This window comes from Triturus cristatus, chromosome 4_2 (assembly GCF_964204655.1).
Source record: "Triturus cristatus chromosome 4_2, aTriCri1.1, whole genome shotgun sequence".
Classification (NCBI taxonomy): domain Eukaryota; kingdom Metazoa; phylum Chordata; class Amphibia; order Caudata; family Salamandridae; genus Triturus; species Triturus cristatus.
The window spans coordinates 674,962,790-674,990,288 of record NC_140586.1 but is presented as its reverse complement, the minus strand read 5'-3'; the positions used below and the strand labels follow the sequence as shown (position 1 = coordinate 674,990,288).

The 27,499-nt window shown below is 42.4% G+C and overlaps 1 protein-coding gene across 2 annotated transcripts in view; it reads left to right on the top strand.

Annotated features, from left to right (window-relative positions):
- The window catches only part of FGGY (FGGY carbohydrate kinase domain containing), a 2,161,252-nt gene that overhangs the window by 837,933 nt on the left and 1,295,820 nt on the right, over positions 1–27,499 (top strand). For both annotated transcript variants that reach the window (XM_085602490.1, XM_085602489.1), the window contains one exon: positions 10,810–10,938. In XM_085602490.1, coding sequence (XP_085458616.1) covers positions 10,810–10,938 — 129 coding nt within the window. The remainder of the gene's footprint in view (positions 1–10,809; positions 10,939–27,499) is intronic.

The following is a 27,499-nucleotide window of genomic DNA, read 5'->3' as shown; positions in this document are numbered from 1 at the left end:
GTTCCTGTCAAAGCAGAAGCACCTCCTCCCAAATACACCTACTGAAAAGAATAGGAAAGAGGAACAAAAAATGGTGTCCAAAAGCTAACCATGTGCTCCAGGAAGGAGAGGTCAGACACAGGAGAAAAAAGATAGAAAAAATAAAAACCACAGAGAAACCTTCTTAACTCACTTTTCCTGGCCTATTATATGTTTTCAGAGCCTATTCTCCCAGCCTCCTTATAACTGAAAGTGAGAAGTATCAAAGTATCAAAAAAGAGATCACAGATTATCCATACACATAAAAGGACAGAATATATCCTAATCAATATTTAACCAGATCAGGTTCAATGGGTTCATGTCAATTTTGTCATCCTATTTACAAACTTTATTGAGAGGTTCATTATTTCCCCATTTTACAAGAAAAGCTTCAGTAGAAGAACAGAGGCCCTTGTCCCATATACTATCTTTAAGCAGGTGGGCTCCTGAAGATAGACCTGTGCACCAATCGTCGTAATTTGGGAATACACTGCTGAAGCTGCCAGCGGCATTGCACCGTATGATGACAAACATCTGACTTAACAGAAAAGGTGTACATGCAGCTGTAGTCATGGTCATGCAGCTTGGAATAGAAGTTGTCGAAAAATAAAATTGCCAATGTAAATTAAAATTGCCCTAGATTGGTGGTTGCATTGGGTGTCCTTAGATTTTTCTAAAAAGGAACCTATGTGCCCTTTGAATTTGACAATTTGTGGCCCAATCTTGAAGGTCAGGAAAGGTGTGCTGGAACGGTTGAACGATGAAACCTCTTGAGCCACCACCCTTGGCCTCCTCCTCAATGCATAAGACCCACAAATTATTGTGACGCATCTGGGTTTCAATGTGGTTCATTTAATCTGAGTGGCTGTATGTGGTTTTCTGTTATTAAACTAGATCAAATTGGATAGTACTAGTAGCCTCCTCCTGTTTTCAGTCTTATCTTCCAGTTTTGTGAGGCGATTCCCCAGTGCATCTATTTGTTTAGATAGATTGTGACAATGTCTTGAGTATTCAAGTAGGTGGTTTTAACCTCAGCGGCATCCTTCTTGTACTACTCTCATTGTGCACAAAGTAAGTCATCTATAGAAGCAAGAGATGGGCATTTTGCCACCTTACCAGTCTGATTCTGGATCTGTGTTTGAGACTGGGTTTCTGTTTGCAGGTCATGCATGAAGGATTATGGCAACACCTGATTACCCTTGTGCCTTTCATCCATGATGTCGGCAGATATTGTGAGATGGTGCACTGAACAGTTCCTCATTAAGCAGTCCTCCTCCACCACATCTTTGCTGTCTTCATCCTCTGGGGTACCATTGTCTGGAGCATCTCCCCATGAGGCTTTGATATCCATCAAATTATTTTTCATTTCTTCATCTGACAAACTACCCCATGATAACAAGTCCTGAAGATGCAAGATGATGCACTACTCACTATCCATAACCCCTCTCTCATCGCTGATCTCCTTGCACCCTTTATCTTCATCTCAAGCACTATCCAAAGCCTCTGACAGTGAGAAAAATGTCTCTAAGGCATCAGCATTTCTTTTTTCCCCGCCTTTAGTTCCAATATCGTTGTCGGCAGGGGGATAACTATAATTTGGTCTCTTCAGTGACATACAGTCCATTTTTTTGGCCTCTCCTAGACTCCTTGGCCACAGATCAACCAGAATGTATGATGCTAAGGTTTTGAAAACCTGGGAGGACGCCAGTGGCTCAGCAGAATAGTTGCCAGATCCAATAAACCGTGCCCATCTGTCCCTCTGCCAGAACATGGAATGCTGTCCTGCCTGCCACTACTCCTGCCACTCCATGCTGTCCTGCCTGCCTGCCCCCCCTCAGTGTTGTTTTGTGAGGAAGCTATCTCTGAGGGACTAGCATCAGAGCTAGTATTAGTAGAACCAGCTATTGTAGTAATAAGAGTAGTATTGGATGAAAGCGGGGTTGCAGCGGTATTGTGACTGTCTGTTCTGTCACTGTTGCATCGGGGAATACTAACCAGAGAATCAAACAATTCAGTATTGACCCCTGACCCCTGAAGGATAGCCTCATAGTCAAAAATAAAGTCTGACTTACTTAATTTCTATGACCATCTGTGGATCCGAGACAGCCCAATGAAAAACTAACACCCAAATACTCGGGACTATTCACAAGCTGCATTTTGAAGTATATGAGTAGTACTATATTAGTATTACTGTACAGTACTACTCACGTACTAGAAAATGCAATTCACAAACCTTCGCACAGAGATCTCTACCACCAACTCTGCTGTCTTTTCTATGGAGACATTGCCACCAAAGTGGTGCAAAACTCCACACATGTAAGTATACTTTTTCAGCGTAAATGTGGGAGAGACCAGGGGGCTGTGGGAGGAAAATGGGGAATAATTACTCAAAAGTGGAAGATGTTTGGGGATAAGTAAGGAGTGGTTTAGTAAGGGACATGGTGATACAAATACACACCCAGTTAAGAGTAGAAACATAGTTTGTGAATATCAATGAACTTAAAATTACTTCAACCCTAAAATTCACAAAACAGAAGTAAATGTACTCCAGCCCACCTTTGGCACCATGCAAGGCCACTCACAGGTATTCTGGAACACACTGTCTTAAAAACTAAGGTAGGCAAGAAAAACTAACATCACACAGGAAATCATTTTGAAATAATTATATTATTTTATCTTTTTCAATAAATATACATATATATTTTTTAGTATTTACAATTATAAAAATATATAACTAAATAATTTATCTTATAATTAAAACTTAACATATGAAAAAACTTTAAATTACATTTAAAACTTTTATTAAAAATGAAAACATTATTTGCAGGAATTAAACACACAGGGGCCTACTCACAAATAGCACTTTGTAGTACATTTGGTAGCCCTATAATAGTACTACAAACATGCTACAAAATGCTATTTACAAACTACGTGCAAAGGCCTACCCCTCTGCTTGTCCTATCTTTTCTGTGCAGAGATATCAGCCCCAACTATGGGACTCTGCACAATTTGATATATGTGAGAGGAGCGGGGGGAAGTGGCCGAATTGGGAATATTTAGAACCAGCAGGAAGGGTTTAGGTAGGAGTAAGGGGGGCTTAAGGTAGGGCTATGGAGGGACATGCACTCACCGACAAAAGAGTAACCCCACTCATATTTGCAGACTGCACTTCTATAGTTACTAGTTACAAAAAGGATCAAATACAGTGTAAATGTAATGTCGTTCAGAACTGGAGTGAGTCCAGCACCACACAAGACCAACCACTGATACTGCAACACACTCCCAGAGAAAAGAATATGGGCAGGGACCCTCATTAGAAATAATGTTAACTTAAACTAAACTATTTAAGATATTTAAACATACATTTAATGTTTAGTAAATTATCTAGAATGTTAACATGTTTTTATTTTAATTTTACTTAGTTTAGTAAGCCTTTATAATTAAACAAATGTTGTAACATTTTTGATTGAAATATTAATAATAGATTTTTACTTTAGGTTGGACATTTTTACTGACACTTCAGAAAAGTAATTTCATTTATTATATTTAAAATAATTCAATGTTTAATTAAAAAATAAGTTAATAGTGCTGTGGCATATTTCTTTGTTTCTACGTTTTAAATAAACATAAAATAATTTACATTAATATATAACATAAAAATTTTAAATATTATTTTCTAAGTTTAATTTACTTTACCCTTCCTATATTTTACCATAGGGAGATTTACAAAGATCTACAGAGATGCCCCCATGGTAAAGTATAGGGAAAAGAAAAAAAAGTTAAATAAATTTGGGAAACAAATAGTAAAGCTATTTTATATTAAAAAATTCATTAAGTTTAAATATAATGCCGTGTTAAGAAGAGCTCCTTAACACTCTCCACAGCACTTCATCCTTGTGCACCGAAACAGAATCCAGACCATGGGGATCATTACGATGGCAGTGAAACCACCACCGGCAGCCTGCCGGTTGCGGTTTCACCGCCATCGTAAGGCACTTCTCCGCCCGCCGAATTACAATGGTGGGCGGTGTGCTGGTGGACGTAAAGTCCGTCCACCACGGGTCCGCCACAGGCAATTGTTACGATTGCCTGGCTGACCCACCCTGCATCAACAATATGGTGCCAGTGCCTAGCAGGCACCGTCCGCCATATTATGATGCTGCCTCCCCGCCAGCCGGTGTATGGCGGTGAAACCACCATTCACAGGCTGGTGGGGATTGCATTTTGGGGCCTGTAGTGGGTCCCCCATGTGTTGGGAGAGGTGGGTGTGCACTGGGGGGGTACCTATGGTACCCCCCTAACATTTCTCTGCACCAGGTGGCAGGCACCGTTTGGTGCCTGCCACATAGTACAGGGAAATGCAAACAGTGCATTTCGGACATTGCGGCGGGTGCTGCAGCCAACAGCACCTTCGGCAATGTCAGAGATACAGGATGCCACCGCCACGGTGGCAGTCGCATCATAATGTTATGTGTGAGACCGCCGAATTACAGGCGGACCGTCCCAAACCCCGGCACAATGGCGGATGGACGGAAGTCCATCCACCATCGTAATGACCCCCATGTTTGGAGTTTTGCTTCGAACATCAAGGGCCTTAACAAATATCTCTCCTCTAGGATGGACTGCATCTTAACATCTTTGCAACCGTGCAATCCAAATGGGCACCTAGGATCCAATGAAATCGTAGCATTTTGCATCCTCATCAAGGGTATTAAGCGTGACACAAGTACTAAAATAATTACAGTGAAATAATTATGAATTGCAAGCTTATGCGCTTTCCATTTCACGTTTTGTATCAGAATGATATAACAGAGACAATGTATGTTTTCCCTTTTGAAGCAGAAGTCAGTCTGAAAAACGTGTTTCTGTATTCTGGCTTCCCTTGTCGTCAAAAGACAACCCGTTACACCAACGTTGGTCTAAACCTTTTTAACGTTTTTTTTTTTTTTGGCGTAGTGATAGTCAGTAAAAAAAAAAACATTAAATTAAGACACTTTGCAACATGTAGGTGACTTTTCATTGTTGGTGTGATGCTCATGGGGCCATTACGTTGGATTCTGCCCCCGGCTAGTTCATTAGTATGATTGTATCCCACAGCGCGCATCGTTACCCTCCACTTTACTAACGGGGAATGGTGCCTTGCCGCTTCTCGCTTTTGTCAGCCTAATAAAGGTTGCATAAGCAGTGAGTCGTTATTCCTGCAATGCCATGATGTTACTCCATATACATGGTATTCGTAAATGCTTTAAGTTACTTTCCTTGTAATTTATATGTTGCATGTAGTGACACCTGCAATCCAAGATGCAGTTCACCCAAACAAACCATTTCGATTTAATTGAGGCAAAGCTTGCCTCTGTGGTGCACAATGCTGCCTGTAAAAGGTCCACATTCCAAATCAATATTTTTTTTCTGTAAAGTAAGTTTATCTGACCGTAGGTGTTGGATTGGAGTGACCACCACCAACTACCATTTTTACTATGTTCACCTACTCTTGTATAATGGCAAGCTTTGATTTTTTTACAACTTATTCCATGGTGGACAATCGTGAATTGTCCCCTCTTTAGCAAATTATTATTATTTATAGACACAAATATTTGTATTATTATTGGTGCTCATTACAGACAGGATGCCAGGTTCCTTTCCATTTTTTTTTTTTACAAATATTATTTTAAATCTTTAGAAACCATGAGTGCTGCATGAATGTTTCAGTCCCTCTTCTTGTGCTAATGAAGGCTCATAGATTTATTTGACTTGTGATTGGAACCTCAACTTTGTGTTACATTTGCACTCCACTGATCCATGGCAGATTATACACTCTATGCTTCATTAACATCATTGTTCGTTTGAATGCTAGCAGGTTCCTCTGGGATGTAGGGTAGCCACTCTTGTAAGATTGAATCTATGTGGGGCATTTTCATGTTTAAAATAGCAGTGTGGCAAGTTGCCAGATTATGACACCTCACAACAATGCAAGTATTTTAGTTCACTTCAACAGCTTTGAAACTTTAAAATGCTCCCCCAGGGGGCTGTGAATATGCGGCCCAGACACCACTTACTATCTGTTGACTGGTGGCACCACGTAGAGCCCACTGCTGGAAGTTCCACTGCAGGTCATCCTGTGGTGTGCAGTGACGTGTGTGGCTGTCACTCATGAGTAGGAAAGCCCTGAGGAACGGTGGGGAAACACACTTCACTGCAGTTCAAGTCCCATCCATCGTCAGTGGGACATTTGACCGTAGTGAACGGGTAGGGTGAAAGTGAAATGTCTATTCTGACAGAGTTGGGAAACGTCACCATTCTTCAATAAAGGCAAAAGTGCCCAACTTCACTTGCAAATAGTTTCCCTACAATGTTGACTGAAGGCACTGCGTAGATCGCGTTCCCTGCTGTCAGACATCCCAGAGCAGGGCATTAAGCAGTGGGGAGTGAGGTATGAGGCAGCTGAGCAACAGATGATACATCTTTCTGCTGCCACTTAGGACTAGACCAGCCCTGAGTGGCACTGAGAAAACACAAGTCTCTGCAACGTGAAGTCCTGCCCATTGCACATGTTGCATAATCCTTGATGAAAGTATATTTCTTAAATTACAGTTGTTGAATGTCTTGATTTATTAGAGTGGCTTTCAGGTGGTAGTAACACGGTGCAGCTGTGGATTGCAGTGAATGCAATTTCAGACTGCTTTGCAGGCATCCCTTGAGCAGCCTTAATATATGGTGCTGTAGGCTAGATGAGCTCTGTCCTAACAGACCCCTATTGTTCTGCACAAGCCGGTGAGTGTAGAGAAGAGAATGGAGGGGCTGTGGGAGCTCATGAATCAATAGTGATTTATCAAGCACACACCGATGAGTAACAGAGGCATCTTGAGCTGCTTTTTAATACCGAAGTGCCTTGGTGCTTCTGTAAATGAGACCCATGTGAGTTTCCAAAGGACAGGAAACATGACACCCGCTTCTACCGTATTTACTGTACTAAATGAACAATGCCGGCTGCGAGCAGCAAATCAACGGAGGTAGGACTCATTACAGAACCAGAAAGAAACAAGTAACCGTAAAATATAAATCAGGAATGGAGATGGGGAAAGAGGGCTAATGAAAGAGCCAGGGCATGACAGACCGATCATTGATGTAAGAGCACACCATATATTTATGATTAAAGATGTGCCAGTTAATATTGACTAAAGATTAGCATTTTTCAAAAGTGTTATCTGTGTATGCAAGGAAGATTATCCAACGTTTTAAGTAGAAAATCTATGCACAAAACATCTGCTTGGCTCAAAAGAGCAAAAGCACCGAGGCCGGTAGAGTGCGCATGCCCAGTGTGTTTGTAGCACTGCGCCACATCATACGAGACCAACCTAAACACAGCATGGTTGCTCATCGACTTGGCAGTGCAGATCAAGGAGAATGTGGTAAGAGCAGGCTATGACGTAGTGGGAGGGAGCACAAGGAGAAGAAACCCACATTGTGCAATACAAGACAGCCCACCTCGGAAAGGGATATTCAGTTGGTGACCAAGTGCAATAATACATTTGGACAATGAAGCACTGTGGAGAATGAATAAATACATGAGGCCTGAGTTAGAGCTTGGCAGACAGAGTACTCAGTCATAAACATAATGGTGTAGTTTGTCCGGCAAACTCTAGGTCTGTCCGCCTCATTTAGACATGGTTGGGCCCTAAGCTTTACTTCAACAGAGCTCCTATTGGCTCGGTCTATTGAAGTCTTCCTCCAATGGAGGAACCCATCAGAGGAAGGGCATTACACTACCCATCCTATTTAAAGTGACTGGTACGTCCTTGTTTCTTCTGTCTGTCAACGCCAGGTAAAGCCTGAGATTGAGGGACAGAAAAAAGCAAATAAATACCCGCACACCCTGGGAAAAAGGGTCATTAGCTTTCTGTTTTTCAGAAACAAATTAGTTTCTGAAACACAAAGAAGGTTTAAAAGTTTGGTGAACAGCCGTCAAAAATTACGGCAGCCGCCCACCAAAATATGAGTACCTTGAAGGTAAGTGCTGTTACGGTGGTTCTTTTCAAGGTCCAAAGATCACCTCCGTGCTGGCTTTCATCTCTAAATTTGACAGATGGAGTACTGTTTGGATGGCAGAAGTAATGTCCTAATGAACCCTACTCCCTCCGTCAAAGTGTGCATCGGGCCAGTAGTATTTCCCTAAAGTGCCTTTCAAACTACCAATAGCAGTATGTGTGAAGATAAATAATGGATTTGGTTGTGAGCAAGGCTTCTTGCCACTAAGGCCAAGGATGTTTGGATAACATTTTAATCTGGAAAGGTTTAAAATAAGATCGTGCATTCTGTGGTCTGAATCCTTATTATTTATACATAGATTTCATCTAGTCTCAGCACCATTCCAAAGCATGTTAAGGGGATCACTACATTAATTTTATAGTCGCACACGTAACAAATGAATGTTTCAATTGTATTTTACTGTGTAGATGAGCTTGTTTTCCACTATTCTCTTATTGCACGAATATGTATACACACACTGGTTCTCACCAATGCCATTTACGAAAGCAATGTAGTATGTATCAAGCAAACCCTGCCAATTCAAACCTTCTTCCCACTATCTCATCCAACATGTAGTAGGGCATGAATCTAGACTCCCTGCTTCCCTAGTCTTTCACTGCCGTCCTCTGGGTCTTGGATTTTTCTCTATCACTCCATAAATTCTCTCTCACAATTAACACCTTCTTTATATCTTGCTGCAGCTCCCAGATATCACTTCCATTCTGTTTACTGTTGGCCTCTCTGCTTGGTTCACCTTTACCTTTTTATTATCAGGAAGGTGAAAAGATGTACCCTTACCTATGGCATATTTCAGCCACTGACCTCAAGTAGGTATTTACTGCAACAAGTAAGGAGCAGTCACCCAGGCTGAGATATTTAGAGAGTGTGGCACATACCTCGTATTTCGAGTTTGTGTGGGAAAATGTGGAATTACATGGGTGTTAGTGAGTACTGCATTGATTTATACATGTATTGCATTTTTTTCCACATTTTCCCATGATACATTTTGACAAGTTTAACCTGGCGAAAGTTGTAGCTGGAAAATTGCGTGTTGTAGCCTTTACTTCAAAGCCCAAAGTTCCTCTCCCTAAACAAACTCCCTTTTGCGCAGGGATTAGAATTATATTCCAAGCTCAGAATCAAAGCCAGAATCTAGACTGATTGGCTGCACTGTGACCAAACATATTCTAAAACAAAGGAGCCAGAAAAATGGCAGGCTTCAACAAGTAGATGTCCAGCACAGGGAAGATCTGAAGGAGGGCTCCATTAGAGTAAAAAGCAGCACAGTATGCAACTGGCCGTCATACACATACCAGACTAAAAGCAAAGAAGAGACACAAAAGAACATAAAGACATACGAAGATAAGCAGGGCACACTATTCAGAGCAGAGGAATTACTACGGAAGAGTAAACACTGAAGCACTGCAACACAACACCTCTTGAAATGATGGCTTCAAGATAGTTACTTGCTCAGCTATTTTATCACTCCACGCTTCATAACCAACTGGTAGTGTTGCCGTCCTTCTTGGATTAGGAAGATGTGATGCTCCTGTAACTCACACGTCTGCTTGCCAACTTTCAAACCAGCAGATAGAAGCAGCGCTGGATTGGGGAGCCGGAAGCAGCCCTGACAAAATACTTAATCAAGCCCTATTCCCTTCGTCTTTTGAAACATTATCTCTGCTTCCATCCAACCTCTCTCTCCTCCCTCTCTCATTGCTTACTTTCTGCACCCCTGCCCCTCTCTTTTTCTCTCCCTCTCCCCCCTTTCTCTCCCTCTCCCCCCTTTCTCTCGTGATGACTTTCTGTGATTACTGCAAATAACATCAAAGCTGGGGAAAGTGACCGAGGCACCAGGAGCAGCCCTGAGCCGTCCTCCAAGGGCTCCAGCCCTCTGGGGAAATGCCCATTGGTATAAAAGGCCTGTCTGGCCCTAGGTAGAAGGTTCCGTAGTTGCTGCTTGCTGAAGAACATATAACCCTCGCAGTCTGCACAGAACTAGCAGTCAAAGCAACCAGCAGCAGAGTTCCTGCAGCTAAAAACAAGGGTAACAAGCATTGGAAAGTCTACTAACCGACGGAGAAAGACTGTACAAATGGTGGTCACATGTGGTGGCACATAACCCATCATCACTTCTTGCTCTCAGGGTCTCCCCTGAAGAACAGATGTTCAGTTTACTCATTTTAGACTCCAAGAAATTAATGCACCATGACATATCAAGAGCTAGCATCTCTTTCTCGCTGTCACTGCCCTTCTCTCCAACACCCTCCAGATGTCTCACATTTCCTCTCTCTCGTCTCAGACTCTTAAGTATGAGCTTGGAGCGTTACTGGGGTCAGGATAGTGCTGTACACCCTCTCTTCATGCAGAAGTGGAAGTAAACTAAACACGGCCTGGCCTGTTTTGCTGAGGCATGTCCTGTATGTAAATAAATATGAGTGTCTTAAAATTACTCCCTGCAGTAGTGTGCACTGTTTTATAACCAGGGTTTGCAAATATTTTGTTGTTATCTTTCTTAAAGTTCTCCGTATTATCTTGGTATCACTGTTATCGTTATCATTATTATTTTCATTATTATTGTTATTTTAAATTACTTCTGTTATTTTTTTCTTCTTCCTATTTTGAATTACTTTTGTTCATTTTTTCTTATTTTTCCTATTATTTTCCTATTGTTATTCACCGTCCAACTTCGCATACTACAATAATTTTGCACAAAACTCCTGTTTATCTCGTTGGCTGATGCCGGTTTGTCTTGTGTCTGCTCAGGAAAGCAGGTGCTGCCTCCAGGGGCTTCTGTTGGGAAGGGTTTGACGCCAGCGGCGGCTAAAGAGCTCGGCCTCCTCCAGGGAACTGCAGTAGGTGCCTCGCTCATTGACGCACACGCTGGAGGACTAGGTAGGTTGTTAATTATTTACTGCCTGGTGGAAAACCAAATGTTATTGAAATCAATGTTTTATGAAAAATGTATTCCATGTCTGAATGCCCCACTTTGGCAGCCACGTTTGTTCTCTACGCCGCATGTGGCCTGGTTTGGAAGGTGTAAAAATGATGCAACTTGGAAGCACAAACAAGAATTTGATTGGCGCCTGCAAACTCACTTTGGAAAACACCTTCTTAGAATTAGGTTCCAGTGTGTGCGCTGCAGAAAACGACACAGCAAATATTTTTGAAGAGAACATTTTATGAAATCATCTGTCTAGATCACCATGTTTCACGAAACAAGTGCTGTTACCTGTTTTATTTCCCGTGGGCAGCCTAGGCAGCAGGTCACTTTGTAAAATATGAACAACAGAAAATAGGGCGGGGCGATGTATGGTAATTACATCCGAACAAGATATCCCAGTGAAATGGGAAATTGTCACAAAAATATTTACCTGTATGCATGTGTGTAAATATAATAGAAATTCAGTAAAGAATCGTGTAAAATTGTCACGTAATACGATGTGAGATGCCTCATAATCAGCGGCGTCATTTTCCATCACTATTTATGACGTAATCAGTGACTTCAGAATTGATATACGGAACGAGAGAACTGCTCTGGGCAACACTGTGTGTGTGGAGCATCACGGGATAGCAGACATTCTAATCTGTTCTATGAGCATTTATAAGGCACATTAGCTACCCGTAGGCATCCCAGCGCGGATAGTTCGAAAATGGCACAGAAAATCAAAGAAGGCTAGAATAACCACGTATTCAGTTTTTCCGAAATGAAAGTTCGTTCTCTTCTGCTCAGAGAGCATGGGGAAGGTTTTCCACAGCCTGGCCACTTTTTGTAGAAGGACGTCCACTCTCCATATTTGACTTTTTTTACACAAGGGTTCTTGGCCAAGTAGGCGTAGACATCTTGAGGTGGTGGCAGAAAAAAACGAATGTGCTGAGAATACAACTGGGAGCTCCCTTTCTGGCGGGGCCATGGTATGTGTGAATGGCTCATACTACAAGAGCAGTCTATGTGCACTACCAGCACACATCAGAAGTGGATTGCAACGTTTGCCACCACCTGGGAATAAAGTGTGGTCTAATTCAGAAAAAAGGGGGGAAGTAGAGGTAAAAATTAGGTTCACCCTCCACAAATGTATCTAGCAAAAAAGACTATCTGAACAAGTCAGATAGACAGGAACCTAACTGGGAAAAAAACAGAAGGTGTAGGAAACAATTTGATCCTTAAAGACACCGTTATCAGAAAGAGAAATATTATCTTTTTCTATAGTCCCCTCACTCACCAGGGTTTCCCCACGGTGACATGCTTCATCATAGGGGTCCTCCCAGTCCTCTACGGACTGAGGCGTGCTGCGACTTGCGGTGTTACGTAGGAGCACTGAGAATTTTGTAAACTATGTGTGGTGTAAGTGAAGTAGTGGTGGAGTGGGAAAATTAAAATAATCAGCTAGTGGGCTACAAAATAAACTTTATTGGTGCTCTAAGCTGAAAAAATTAAAAACGGGGTAATATGACAAGGGACCCTAACTATGATGGAAAGGTGTGCCTAGCATATTATGAAGTCAACTAGTTTCGAGCTCCCCAGCTCTTCGTCAGGACTACACTGGGACCAGCCCAGTGTCGAGAAACTTGCCACTCCTAGTCGACCTTAATAGGGTGAAATAAATGTGATGCCACAATAGTAAGGCATGCGTTTTAAAATATGTATACATACGTTATGTACGTCGGTATACTGATCTGTAAATTCCAAGAATCACAGTTAATGGCGAGAAAAGATATATATACATATATATGCATAGCGTAATACAAAGTAATTACTAAAAATGTGAACACACTACACACAGGTGGATGCACACTTCCAAGACTGGCGTGCCGCTAAGTGAAAGACAGAGAAAATACAGTTATTCACTCCATGCCGGCGTGGTGAAGGAAAAGTTGTGCTGGAATTAAATAAATTATTAGGTCTGACTAAAACACACACAATAACATACAACATAAAACATGTAACCTACTTAGGAAAAAGCAACACTGTGCCTCATGGTCACTGGAGGGGATGTGGGGATCTCGTACATCTAATGGACGAAGGGAATCGAGATCGTTAGGAAAAAACGGCGTGTTCCGTTATGACGGATCGCCCAGCGTGGTGTGGGGGAGAAAGAGAGTTTCCACGCTGCATTCTGGAGGTGAGCATGGCAGCACTTACTTGTACGTTGAACCCCACATGCTTCTGACACCTACTGGAAGCCAAACCTCTCGGACCGCATTCTAGCGTGTCCTCGTAGCCGCAATGTTTTTATGTGCTGGCGGGACTGTCTCGAGGCTCGAAATAGAAAAGGGCAAGTTACGATGTGCAAGTGGAGCCGCCATCTTTGAAAGGGCTTTGATCGAGCACCGTAGTAATTTCAGATGTAAACGGGATAACACAAAGATGACCACACATTTCCTGGAAAAACGTCATACTCCTAACGACTTCAACTGGGTCGTTTTAGAACATGTCAAGAATCATCCCAACGTAGAGAAACAGCTGCATGAGAAGGAACAACGTTGGGTGTTCAAGCTACGTTCGGACGACAGGGGTCTCAATGATGACATACCCTGGGGCCAGTTTATCTAAACAGTTTACTTGAACATCAATCACTGGAACATTTGCTGATCTAGTTTTTTATTCCCTACAGGTTGTACTTGATAAATAACCTGGCACATTGTTATCCAGTAATATAAGATTCTAGTAATTCCATTACCAATTTCCCTCCCTCATTTGCTTAATCTGTGTCTCTTTTGTGGCCACTATTATTATTTCTTCACAGCCCAACAGTCGTTTATCACTAAGCACTAATTCGGAACCTATTCCCATTGACCATACATCCTGTTCCCTTCCCATTCTAACATGGCGGCATCCATCGTAGTCGTTTTTGAACTGACCCGGGCCGGAACAGTCCCAACTTGTTTATTCATTTGCAGTTCGAAGTTCCTCTAAATATGAGCTTCATCAGAATACCACCTTTCGCACTCTTAGCCTTGTTGTGAGCGATCTCTTACCCTGCCTGGAACATTGAGTCCGCACTGTGACATTTTTGGATACCGAATAGTATCATAAACCGTCAGTCTCACCCCTTTCAAAGATGGCGGCTCCACTTGCACATCGTAACTTGCCCTTTTCTATTTCGAGCCTCGAGACAGTCCCGCCAGCACATAAAAACATTGCGGCTACGAGGACACGCTAGAATGCGGTCCGAGAGGTTTGGCTTCCAGTAGGTGTCAGAAGCATGTGGGGTTCAACGTACAAGTAAGTGCTGCCATGCTCACCTCCAGAATGCAGCGTGGAAACTCTCTTTCTCCCCCACACCACGCTGGGCGATCCGTCATAACGGAACACGCCGTTTTTTCCTAACGATCTCGATTCCCTTCGTCCATTAGATGTACGAGATCCCCACATCCCCTCCAGTGACCATGAGGCACAGTGTTGCTTTTTCCTAAGTAGGTTACATGTTTTATGTTGTATGTTATTGTGTGTGTTTTAGTCAGACCTAATAATTTATTTAATTCCAGCACAACTTTTCCTTCACCACGCCGGCATGGAGTGAATAACTGTATTTTCTCTGTCTTTCACTTAGCGGCACGCCAGTCTTGGAAGTGTGCATCCACCTGTGTGTAGTGTGTTCACATTTTTAGTAATTACTTTGTATTACGCTATGCATATATATGTATATATATCTTTTCTCGCCATTAACTGTGATTCTTGGAATTTACAGATCAGTATACCGACGTACATAACGTATGTATACATATTTTAAAACGCATGCCTTACTATTGTGGCATCACATTTATTTCACCCTATTAAGGTCGACTAGGAGTGGCAAGTTTCTCGACACTGGGCTGGTCCCAGTGTAGTCCTGACGAAGAGCTGGGGAGCTCGAAACTAGTTGACTTCATAATATGCTAGGCACACCTTTCCATCATAGTTAGGGTCCCTTGTCATATTACCCCGTTTTTAATTTTTTCAGCTTAGAGCACCAATAAAGTTTATTTTGTAGCCCACTAGCTGATTATTTTAATTTTCCCACTCCACCACTACTTCACTTACACCACACATAGTTTACAAAATTCTCAGTGCTCCTACGTAACACCGCAAGTCGCAGCACGCCTCAGTCCGTAGAGGACTGGGAGGACCCCTATGATGAAGCATGTCACCGTGGGGAAACCCTGGTGAGTGAGGGGACTATAGAAAAAGATAATATTTCTCTTTCTGATAACGGTGTCTTTAAGGATCAAATTGTTTCCTACACCTTCTGTTTTTTTCCCAGTTAGGTTCCTGTCTATCTGACTTGTTCAGATAGTCTTTTTTGCTAAATAAAGTGTGGTCGTCAGGTCCAGCTATAGAGTCTGACAGTGACAGGGGCCTACAGGGACCCACAGAGTAAAGCCTTGCAATTCAGAAACTACATATGGAGCTCTGAGGTTCACTAGAGGTGTTGTGTTCCTAAGAACAGGATGATAGTAGATACTGACATTGTCAGAGAACATTGAGGTGACCATCTGTGACCTTCTTTTGATTGCTCCTAGGGTTGGCCCACTCTCTTGCCATAAGTTTTCCAAAGGACCTTTTTAACCAACTGAGATGTGAGAAGAGATAACATTGCATTTATCAAATTTCTAATTGACAATGTAACCCATTTAGCTTCACAATAAGGACCAGGAATCGGTACCTATAGTTAAGGTTTATTACCGGTCAGCAATCAAATTAAGGAATACGACTCTCAGCACCATGCTATAGAGATACAAAATACCTACTGGGAAACCCAACCTCCTAAAGAAGTTTAGGCATACCAGGATTAGGCAAACAAGAAGTTCAGTTACAGCAATACCGCAAATTAACAATAGTATCTGATGCTCAGAGAAGAGTCTTAGATTTTCTTGTCTATGCATGAGTAAGTCTAAAATCACCTAAATCAGAGTCCAAACTAAGAGGATGGTTCTGAACCCTAAAGGATCTAAAAAAACAGAGAATGTCAATAAAGGAAAAATAGAACCAGTCCGGAAAAATTGAGTAGGAAGATGTCAGCATTGCAGAAGTGTCTTCTTGGGGCATGGAAATAAGTGATGGCCTAAGCCACACTTAGGAAAGAATCAAAAGGGAGCATAGAGGTCTGAACCGTTCAAAGTCAGTAGTCTAAACTCAGATGGTGTGAACAACAGTTATTTCCATCAGGATCCAGAGAACAACACCCCTCTGTACACATCATAGGGGTACTATTGTCCTCTTCCATTCTCTTGTTGCTGACTGCAACATTCACAAAGTATGCCACACTAGACATGTGAACTCCTTCGGTTCTCACACTCAGGTTAGGCTGTAATATTGTTGAATAGAACTTTCAATTAACCCTCCGGCTCAACATGTTTATTTTACGGAGTTTTATATAGAGCGCACTTGACCCGAAGGTATTGGGTATCAGAGTGCTTTACATAGCGCCAGTTGTGTTACATGAGGACACATTAATTTTTGTTAGGCACGGAGAGATTAAGTGATTTGCCAGGAATCACAGGCTGTTCAGCGTCATTGCCGAGACTCGAACCCGGTTCCCGAGATTCGAGGTCGACCGCCCTAGTCGTTAGGCCAACTCCTCTCCCCAATGTTCTTTCGTCAAGGTCTTCTTCTCAGGCTCTTTCTCTCTATCACTATTACAATAATGTATCTATTATTCAACTAACAATGCATGTGAATAACTAGTGAGTACATGTCTAATAAGTAAGGATGGTTTATTTAATACATTAAGGCACACAGTATGAGTAAATTCGTTAATACTACAGTGAAAGTACTTTGATAATAATGTCACACTTTAGACCCCAAGAGAAACATGTCCTAAGTGGGCGTTCATGTTATGTATTCGTGAAGTATAAAGGTGTTGCCAAATTTGCGCTACACCAGAGGTCTGGTAGTTCGCAGGCCAATTAAGGTTTTCAATTAATTCAGGGCAAAAACATTTTTGAAGACCTCTTTAATCTACTGATTGGAAAGGGTGAGGTTATATAGCCCATGAGCAAAATGAACAAAAGTAAATGACATATCAAGGGATGCTACATGAAGGTAACGTGAGAAAAGGTCCTTCTTCAATGTGCCTTCATAAAGGCAATACCAGCCATTTCTTACTTTTTCATCCATATATAATAACGTTATGTAAGATACAAGATATGTATTATACATAGTGCAATGCATTGGTTACAAACATGAGAAAGTTTTAAATTAGGTATTGCATCTATGTTTTACTGGCTTTACATCTATGCTTAACAAGTGCTTGATACATACACCGCTGAATCGTGAAGATCAATGACGTTTAATAGTTCCCAAGTTTATGCAGTGCAAGTTATCACAATGTGAGTATTTAGCACGAGAAAAGAAAGAAGAATCAGAGATAAGAGTAGTTTCTGTGATTTACATATAATGTTTTAAGTGATTGGGTCGGCTGTGTTTTGAGGTTTAGTTTGAGTTTGTGGGAGAGAATATGCGAATATTGGGCAAGTTTGGAATTAACGTGCTGAATTATATTTTGTGGTTGCTCTATTTGGGTGGGGGTATTTTTGTATTTATTTGTCTATCTTAAGCCATAATTTACTTGAGGATTGTCTGTGCTTCTGATGAAGCAGTCTCATGCACACCATGTGTGGTAGGAGATTCTGTTTGAGTTTTTCCATTCACAAAGAATGATTTTGATTCTTGTGTTAGTAGACCTAAGAGGAGAGTGTTAGGACCTCAGATTTTTTAAGTTCGGGTGTTGTGTCAATGCCCCAAGGTCAAATTAATATGGTTTAATGTGATTTTTTGTGTGAAAATGCTGTTTATAATGTATACTTTTTATTTTACAGCTGAATAGCATGTATTCCAGTCTCCATACAGTTCAAGCTTTTATCATTTTTTAGTAGACTAGTTTTAAACAGTTTATCTGTGGTCCAAAAAGCTCTATAAAAAGTCCACATTTTGCATTGCATTAGTATGGGTGATTTTTTTCCCTTTATAATAGGGTACTTCCATATATCGGCCCATCTATGTCTTCTCTGAGGGTGATTGTATATTAAAGGTGAAACAAGAGTCATTCCACTTCTTTTGGGTATTGGTCTTGGATTGAATGTTTTGTTATTATTTCCTAGGTTTAGGATATTATATATTCTTGTATCTGCATGTACATGTGAAAACACTTTCTTTAAAAGGAGTATGACTACTGAAGGATGTGTTTTTTCTGTTTAAGTAGTCGTGCTTTAAGTTTGAAAAAATCGTAGCAGTCTAGGTTAGACTGATGGTATATTTCTTGTAGTTTTGTAAAGGACATGTTGTTATCCGAGGATCCTAGATCTATGATTTATAAAACTCCTTGGATCGCCCATTTTCCCACATTGGGCATTTCCTTCTGTCTTGATGTGTGGGTTTCCTCATAGCAAGGCTTGGTTAAAGACTTTGATCTTATTTGGTAGTTCATTATCAATTTTTTTAAGGGCTACAATTCTGTCCGTAATGATGTTGTTTGAGAGGGATATTATTTTTTTTGGATTGAGAGAATAAAGGCAAGATCCCTCTCGACTTCAACCCATGGTTGGAGGTCACCTATATGAGTTTATATCCACCATATCAGCTGTTTATTGAGAAATTTGAAACCAAATAACAAGATATTTGATTTGTTTTGATTCCCATTAAAGTCTGGTATTTTCTGTTTTTGGTAGATAGCATGAGTTATTTAGGAAAACATTGATTTATTTCAATATAAGTAGTAGCCTGATACCTCGGCAGATGTTCTAATTATGTTTAGGATGTTCTGAGATGACAATTTCAGCTTGTTCGGAGAGCATCAAAACATCTGCATAAGCAGCTACTTTTTACCTTACATCTTAAATGGAAATGAAATATCTTTGATGTTTGTTTCCAAGTGTAGGGCAGCTAATAATGGTTGAAAGGTGAGTAGAAAAAGGAAGGGTGACTGTGAGTAACCACGTCTAGTACCTTATGACAGTGTTATTTTTCCTGATTGATGTCCGTGCACTCTTACGGAAACAGAGGGAAGGCTCTTGGCCTCATTATGATGGCAGACGGAAGAGGGTCCACCCACCATCGTTTCAGGCACCGGAGCTTCTGACAAGGAGTTGATGGTTCCGACAGTCTAATTACGATACCACTGCCATGCAGGCAGGCATAACATGCTTTCTACTATTGCCTCTTGTGCAGCAGCCCAGGAAAAGGCACCATGTAGTGCATGGATGTTTTGGGGGGGCACCACATGTGCCCACGGGGGACGGGGCCCTGCTGGGGGCCCCCAAAGACACTTTCCGACAGCCTTTTCAAAGTGGTGCTACCGCCATAAAAAGGCTGTCTGAAACTGACTCCGATTGCTGCCCCGACGGGCACTTTGAGCCTGTCGGAGGTGGTGGTCTTTCCCCCCTGCCCAAAGCGCTCAAACTGCTGGTATTGACTTTTTAGGGAAGTGATTAGATTGGGTGTGTTGATGCAATCCGGCTTGAAACTAAACAACAGTCCGCAACCAACTGCTGTGGCCGCTGTGGCTGGGGGCAGGACTAGTAAGCCCGTGCAATCCAACAAAGGCACATCCAGTGTTGGAGTGGCCTGTGCAGGCTCTAGCATTCCTGCACAGCCAAACAGTAGTCCCATAACAGTTATCGAGCAGCAGGGCGTAACTGGCGTAACTGGCAAACCAAAACTACCGTCTACAGGGGACACTATTAATGTCATTACAGTAACACCTTTATGCTCTAATGATGTCCCTTCGAACCCCCCCACTACCCGTGTCCCGGGGAATCAGTTGAAGATTACCGAAAGGGGGAAGTCTAATAATTGTGGCCTTTCTCAACCGAACCTCCCACCGGACTGCGCACCCTATGTAGCAGTCCTGACTAACGTTACACCAATCAGGGAGGATGGGCTTCACCGCTCTATGGAATCACATGACTCCCTTAAATACAAAACTGTGGCATGGCTCAATCGGGAGTGTGGCTTTCCAGTGGCTCTGGCGGACCAAATCTTGGCCACTACCAGAACCAACTGGATAGGCACGTCCCCGAAGAACATCTCTGGGGATTGCGTTATTATTAATTTCAGTAACCCACACCTTGCCACGACAGCTCTGATTCGAGCTACTTCTCGCCCCTGTAATGAGCAGGGCATTTCACTCCGTCCTTTTTCTATAGACATCACACTAGCCATCATCCTAGTAACTACGGGGGGGAGAGAACGAGGGGAGAAGCTTTGCATAGCTTTGCAAACAGTTTCCAGGTGAACACCGTTAATCGTTTCCAATGCTTTAGTGGGTTGGATCAAAACGACTGACTGGAGTTGTGTACGGTATCCCTTGAAACCTTGGAGAGACAGGCTCTGTCTGATATGGGACAAAGTGTTTGTATATCAGAGCCTTTGGTTAACATTCCTGGGATAACTGTATTTTGTACGCCTATGGGCAAGGAGGGTAACCCAGTAGGTTGCTCGGAGTCATTACTGGAGCTGTGTACGGAACCCCCAGAAATCTCGGAGAGACAGGTCTCGTCTGGTATGGGTCAAAGTGTTTGTATATCAGGGCCTATGGTTAACATTTCTGGGACAACTGTAGATTGTACGCCTATGGGCAAGGAGGGTGATCCAGTAGGTCGCCCGGAGCTATTATTGGATACTTCTAATATCGCTATTTTCCAGCAGGGCAGTAACTGTTCTCTTATGGGGTCAGGTGTCTCCGGTTTTTCCGGCTGTTATACTGCCAGTTGGAATATTGCGGGTATCAGGTCCAAATCAGATTGTCTGGGTTGGACTGAATTTTTAGCTCTTTTTGATATTATCTGTTTACAGGAAACCTGGTGTAGGGACTTTAAAGGATATAATGGTTTTGTCTCTTACCAGCTACCTGCTACCGGTTCCCTATCAGGTAGAGCTAAGGGGGGCCTTTTGATTTTGATTTCTGTCCAAACTCCTCTGCTGGTCAAAAAATACGTACAAGTTGGGGTTCATTCCCAGATTTTATGGCTGCACAAAACAGGAGGTAGGAATATTCTCTTAATAAATTTTTATAACAACGTTTTTGATGATACTAGGGATCAGGTGGTTAGAGCACTATCAAGTGCATTGGATGACATCCTTAAGGATTCCAATGTAATCTTTGATTTGTTCATGGCAGGGGACTTTAACGCCACTACCTGCCCACTCTCAGGTGTCAATGTATGTGGGGCGGTGGACTGTCATGGAGATGGAGTCCCCCATTTTCAACATAACTATTATGGAGATGCCTTAAACAGTCTCCTTGACTCACATAACATGTATATTATGGTTAACGAGAAAAATGAACAGGAGGAGATTTGCCCAACTTTCACAGGCCGGGGAGCGAATTCTGTTATTGATTTTATTTGTATCTCCTCGAGTCTTGAGGCCTGGACTATGGCACCTAAAGTTATAGACATCCAGCGTAGTGATCACAATTGCCTGATAGTAGAGGCCATGCTATGGGAAAACAAAGGGACCCGCATTCCGTGGTGTATTGTTAACAACATTGAGGCTGTGCACCCTAATGGCACCAGACTCAGGTGGAAGGGGGATAAGGCTGAAATCATGTCTGATTCAATCATTACTAGTTGCCTGGCAGGTATTACAGGGATCTTAGAAGACAATCAAGGTACCACCGGCTCTATTGAGCATTTTATTGGTATTAATGCGGTCATTGACTCTTAGCTTACTAGTACACTCAAGTACAAGGAGGAACGCCTGCGGGGGTGGTTCAATTCAGCTTGTACCCTGGCCCTAAAGGAACTAAAGTCAGCTTTATCAGCTACGCCAAGAGATAAGGGTTTGGTTGTAGATCTTAGAGCCAGATACAAAGAAACCCTTAATCGGAGGAAATTGGAACTCCAACAGGAGGCATGGGACAACTTGACCCTGGCTGCTGAATTGAATAATTGTACCCTGTTCTGGCAAACAGTTAATTCCCCATTCCTCAAAGATGATAAAATCCCTGAATTAACTTCCAACATTACGAAGGAAGAGTGGGTTTCTCATTTTTCTAAAATCTTTGATTCTGACAGTGCATCCAGGGATATAGGGGATAGGTGGCCGCATACGCCACTGAATATCACCGTCCAAGAGGTTTTAGATAGCATAAGGGTCAGTAAAGGAGGAAAAGCACAGGGTCCAGACGGGGTACCAATCGATGTTTATAAATTGGTCCCTGAAGTATGCGGGCCTTTGTTAACTAATATTTTCAACGCAGCAGTCCGTAATGAGGTGCCCCCTACCTGGGAAGAATCCATCCTAATCCCAATATTTAAGAAAGGAAATCGAGGGGATGTTAAGAACTATCGTCCAATCTCCTTGTTGGATTCTTCCGTAAAAGTAATGAGTAGAGTGCTTCTAGTAAGGTTGGAAGAATGGGCGGAGGATAATGGCATTCTAGCAGAGAGCCAGTTTGGGTTCAGGAAGGGTCGTGGTACGATTGAGCAGTGTCTAAATTTAAACCTGCTCATCGGTAAATATACCTTGGCAAAGACCGGCACTATTTATGTCTGCTTTACGGATTTGAGTAGTGCCTTCGACCTGGTGGACCATGGCATTCTCTGGGCAAAGCTAATTGAAATTGGGGCACCCGAGGGCATTGTGTTCTTTCTAGCACGTCTTTATGCCAAACTACGTGCTTGTGTCCGTTACGGTTCCAACGGGGAATGTACAACTAAGTTTGAGATCGGGCGTGGAATTAGACAGGGACGTGTGTTGGCCCCACTGCTTTTTACCCTTTTCATCAATGAGATTGATTCTTTTCTCAAATCTCTGGCAGTGGATGCTCCCAAAATTAACGAGGACAACGTCCCTGTGTTACTGTATGCGGATGACGCGGTCCTAATTTCACGCACCCCAAACGGCCTTCAACGGCTGATGGACGGCTTTTCACAATTCATTAAAAGCAGAAAGTTAGTGTTAAATAAATCTAAAACCTATGTTATGGAATGCGGGCGAAGGAACAGAAAGAAACAGTTCTCATTTTTTATAGAGGGACAGAAGGTCCAGGCTGTTGACAATTTTTCGTACTTGGGGGTCACTTTTTCAAATAAAAACATTTGGGCCAATGAACATAAGAATGTCCGGGCTAAGATGGCGAGGATTGCTCATGGAATTTTCACAATGGCTACTAAACTGGGAGACAGGCGGGTCCATGACATGCTTAAAATTTTTCAGTACCGTTGTGTCTCGATTGCCTTGTACGGAGCGGGCATTTGGGGCCACGCCCCGGCAGGGTCTCTTCAGGTTGAGGAGAATGTATTCTTGAAGAGACTTTTGTGCCTGCCAAGCTCTGTTTCTAATGCTTAAGTGCACAATGAACTGGGTATTCACCATCTTGCCGACTTGATCCTCCTTAGGCCACTGATGCTATGGCGTTCCATTTGGATAAAAGAAGAGACCTCATTGTGCAGAGCCATTATTTCTGATTGCCTCTCTTTGGACCATCATTTAAAGATCCCATGGTTAAAGTATATTGTGGATAATTTTCGTGAGATCTTTAACATTAACATCATTGCGGATCGAGGTGGGGCTACTGAGCTGTCTAAAATCGAACTTAAGCACTGTTTTTTACAACAGCTTTCCACCAGGAGGCATCAAAATAGCTCTGAACTCTCATCCTGTGTTCCTTATTATGATTTAAATGAATTTGTGGGTTTCCAACCGTATTTGTCACAAGTGACCTGGAAGGCACATCGGTTTGTGTTGGCTAGACTTAGAACCGGAGTAGTCCACAACCTTGTTGCTTTCCCCTCTCAGCATTTACATCCCGCTGGCCCTTTTCCGTGTGACAATACCACCTCCCAAAGCACTGTGCACTTTCTTTTGCTCTGTCAGCTGTACAAATACCTGCGGATTGCTTATTTGAAACCCCTGTTTGCTAAATTTGGAGTCAGGACAATACGAGACTGCATGAGCTTGCTTTTTAACTTACATCACCCTGACGTTTGTTTTTATACGGCTACCTTTCTCCTTAAATCAATTAATGCAAGGAAAAGTATGCTTTTTTAACCTTTTTAAACTGTTGTATCTCCTGTTTTTGACTGTTGTTTTATATTGTTGTCTTTTTAATGCTGTGCTTTTATGGACTTGTTTTTTGCTCCGAATAAAGCCTTATGAAATGAATGACTGACTGATAGCCTGGATATCGAGGCTGTCGGTGGTGGTCCATTTGACATCGTAATCAGGCCCTATGTGTTCAAAACTCTCCCCCCCAGTTAAATGTTTGAATCACTGAATGTAGAACGGTCCATGAGACTTTCTCAAAAGCCTTCTATGTGTCCAGTGTCATGGCCATTGTAGGGGAAGACATTTTCTTAACGTTTTCCAAAATATGACTCAACAGTCTTATGTTGTTGTAGCAAAGCTGCTTTTCAGGAATACTGCCTGAGATTTATATTTTAGGGGCCTATTATGATGGCGGGCGGATTGCCACCGCCCAACCAGAGGTGGCGATCTGCCCGCCATAACTCCTCGCCCGACCGCCATTTACCCCCTGCCATATTAGCATGGCGGGGGTACCGCGGCGGACAGAAAGGCCGCCCAACGCTATTCCGCCGGCAGGCAATCGTCACGATTGCCTGCCGGGCGTAAAAGGCCCATAATATGGTGGTGGTGCCTTGCAGGCACCGCCATCCATATTATGATGATGATTGTGGTGGCCATACCTTTCCATGGCGGAGTCTCCGCCATGGAAAGGCATGCAGAGAATGACTCTGTGGGTCTGTTGAGGGCCCCCGGAAGGAGTGGGGGGTGGGTGGCTGCACTGGCCATTCACAAGGTGGCAGGCACCACGAGGTGCCTGTCACGTTGTGCTTTGCAATGCACAATATGCACCTTTAACATTGCGGCGGGTGCTCTGCACAGCACACCCCGCCGCAATGTTAAAGGCAAGAATGCGCCCACCAGGGGGGCCGGCGCATCCTAATTGGCCCCGCGGGAATGCCGCACCTCTGGCGGCCAGTCCCGTTTTCCGTTACGGTGGCGGGCAGACATAGTCCACCCGCCATCGTAATGGGGACCTTAGTGTTGGAAAGAGTTTGTCTAATCTAAAGGCTAGAATTTTTGCATATATTTTGTAGTCTATTTGTGTTGTACCTAGCGCTTAACCATCTTTTAGTGAGGGATGATTTTTATTAATTGTATAAATTCGAATATATGTTTGGAAAGCATTCAATAATATATAGGGGATCTGTATTTCCCAGAATATTTTTGATTGTGATAAATTGATGTCTACACTCTCTCTAATTTGTGTTCTATTTGTTTATTTTTTCCCTCTAGGTTGTGCTTTTTAGGGGATACGTTTTTGCTTTTATTGGACGTAATCTTGATAATTACTCCTGTTGTTGTCCATTAGGAGTTCTATAGTGCTACTTCCAATATTTTTTTCAGTAAAGAAATTCTTAATGGCTCTTTAGATTTGATCTTTGACTTCTGTATAGATATACAGTATTGTATATATACAATACTTCTTCATTCATTCGCCATATTCTTTCTTTAGATGCGTTTTTGTTAGTTTCTACTTCAGTTGAAAAGCTTGCATGATCTGCGGCCAGTATCGCTTAAATTGTGTTGTTTGTCCATTTTGCGTAGAATACATTGTTAGTCGATAACGTGTTGTGTTGGTGGGAGTAGAACATGAATTCACTTCCTAAGGGGGTGTATGGGGTCCTATATCATTTAGCTGATTTTGTTTACAGAGATTTCTTATTTGTGTGTGAGCTTTGTTTCGTCTGTATTTACAGGAATAGTTTCTGTTTAAGATAGCATGCCAGAGTATTTTGAAATCACCCCAAAGATTATACAGGAAGCGCTTGGTATTTCGAATATTTTTTCAATTAGGGTGATCCAAACTTCTGGATCATCACCAGTCGGGGCATGTATATTTACTATGCATTGATCAGCATCATCTACTGTTAGTCTAATGCTCAACCATCTTGCGTCTTTACCACGATTATTCTTGGGGACTTTTATGAGCGCTTTCTTAGTTATAAAGTTTACCACCCAGTTTTTCTTTTTATTAGCTGGGGAGGATACTGATTTTTGGACCCATTGGTTATGCATATTCCAGACTTCCTGGCATCCAATTTGAGTCTCCTGTAACAGGGTAATGTCACCTTTGAGTTTGTAAAACTAATCGATAATCTGTGCTTTCTTGTGATGAGTGTGGGGTGGGAGACGGTGTCAAAAGTGGAATAGAGGTCAAGGAGGATTAGGGCGGTGGTCTGTACATGGACAAGGATGGTGTGTTTGTTGTCTGTGGCAGTGATGAGAACTGTTTCGGTGCTGTGGTTGTTTTGGAATCCTAATTGTTAGTTGTCCAGGAATTTGAGGCATTCTTAGTGGTCAGAGAGTTGTCTGTAGATTGTCTTCCTGATGATTTTTGCTGGGAAGGGGAGCAGTGAGATGGGTCGGTATGTGCTGAGTACTTCGGGTTCAGCTAAAGGTTTTGTGAGGAGGGTGGTGACTGCAGCGTGTTTCCAGGTATCTGGGAAGGTGGCTATCTTGAGGGAGGTCTTGATAATGAGAGTGAGTGCAGCACTAATTGGGCCTCTTACCAGGTTGTAGTTATGGTGGGGACATAAGTGCCCCTGAGTGGACTGCCTTCATTATTGCTGTGGTGTCCTTAATAGATAGAGGGTTCCATGCTGTCAGTTGGTAGTCTTTAGTTAAGGATGTTAGTAGGCTTTTGAAGGTCGATGGGGCTGGCTGGGCTTTGAAGGTGCTGTAGATCTTGGTGATTTTTTGGTGGAAGAATTTGGAGAGGTTCTTTCATAGTTCTTGACTAGGGGTGATGGTGATGGTGGTGGCTGTTAGGTTGGTGAACTACTTGATGATAGTAAAAAGTTCCTTGCAGTTGCTGGAGCTATAGTCAATTTTAAATGTCAGGGCCTTTTTCTTGGTCTCTTTTACTTTATGGTGATAGTCTCTAACTGTGACCTTGTAGGTGATTCTTGCAGTGGTTACTTGGGTGGGTCTTCATTTCCTTTTGACTTGTATGCAAACTCTCTTGGATTCTCTGAGGTCAGCGTTGTACCAGCAAGCTAGTTTGTTGGATATTTTGGGTTTGGTGTTTTTAAAGGGTGCCATGGTATTGGCCATCGTGGTGATCCAATTGTTGAAGTTGCTTGTGTAGTTGATGAGGTCGTTTAAAGGCATTAAGCCATTTCTGCTACCACAATGAAAGTGCTTGCCCTTCACGCAGCTGTTATCATTTTGCTTATTTATCCATCTGCCTGAGATTGAATTTTCACATGACATTGAAATGCTATTAAAGTGTCTTAGATAGCTAGATAGTTTAAGTTGTTTTTTTCTGGCAGCAGCACAGAGTGGGAGAGCAGTCATTAACCTACTTGAATTTTTTAGGTCTGGCTTGACAGTTCAACTGTCACTTGACCTTTTAGCCTACACCGTTTTATTCTACTGTACTTTGCTTCCACACAAATACGCATCTATTCACATGCCACTTACATGTAATTCTTCACATTAGCA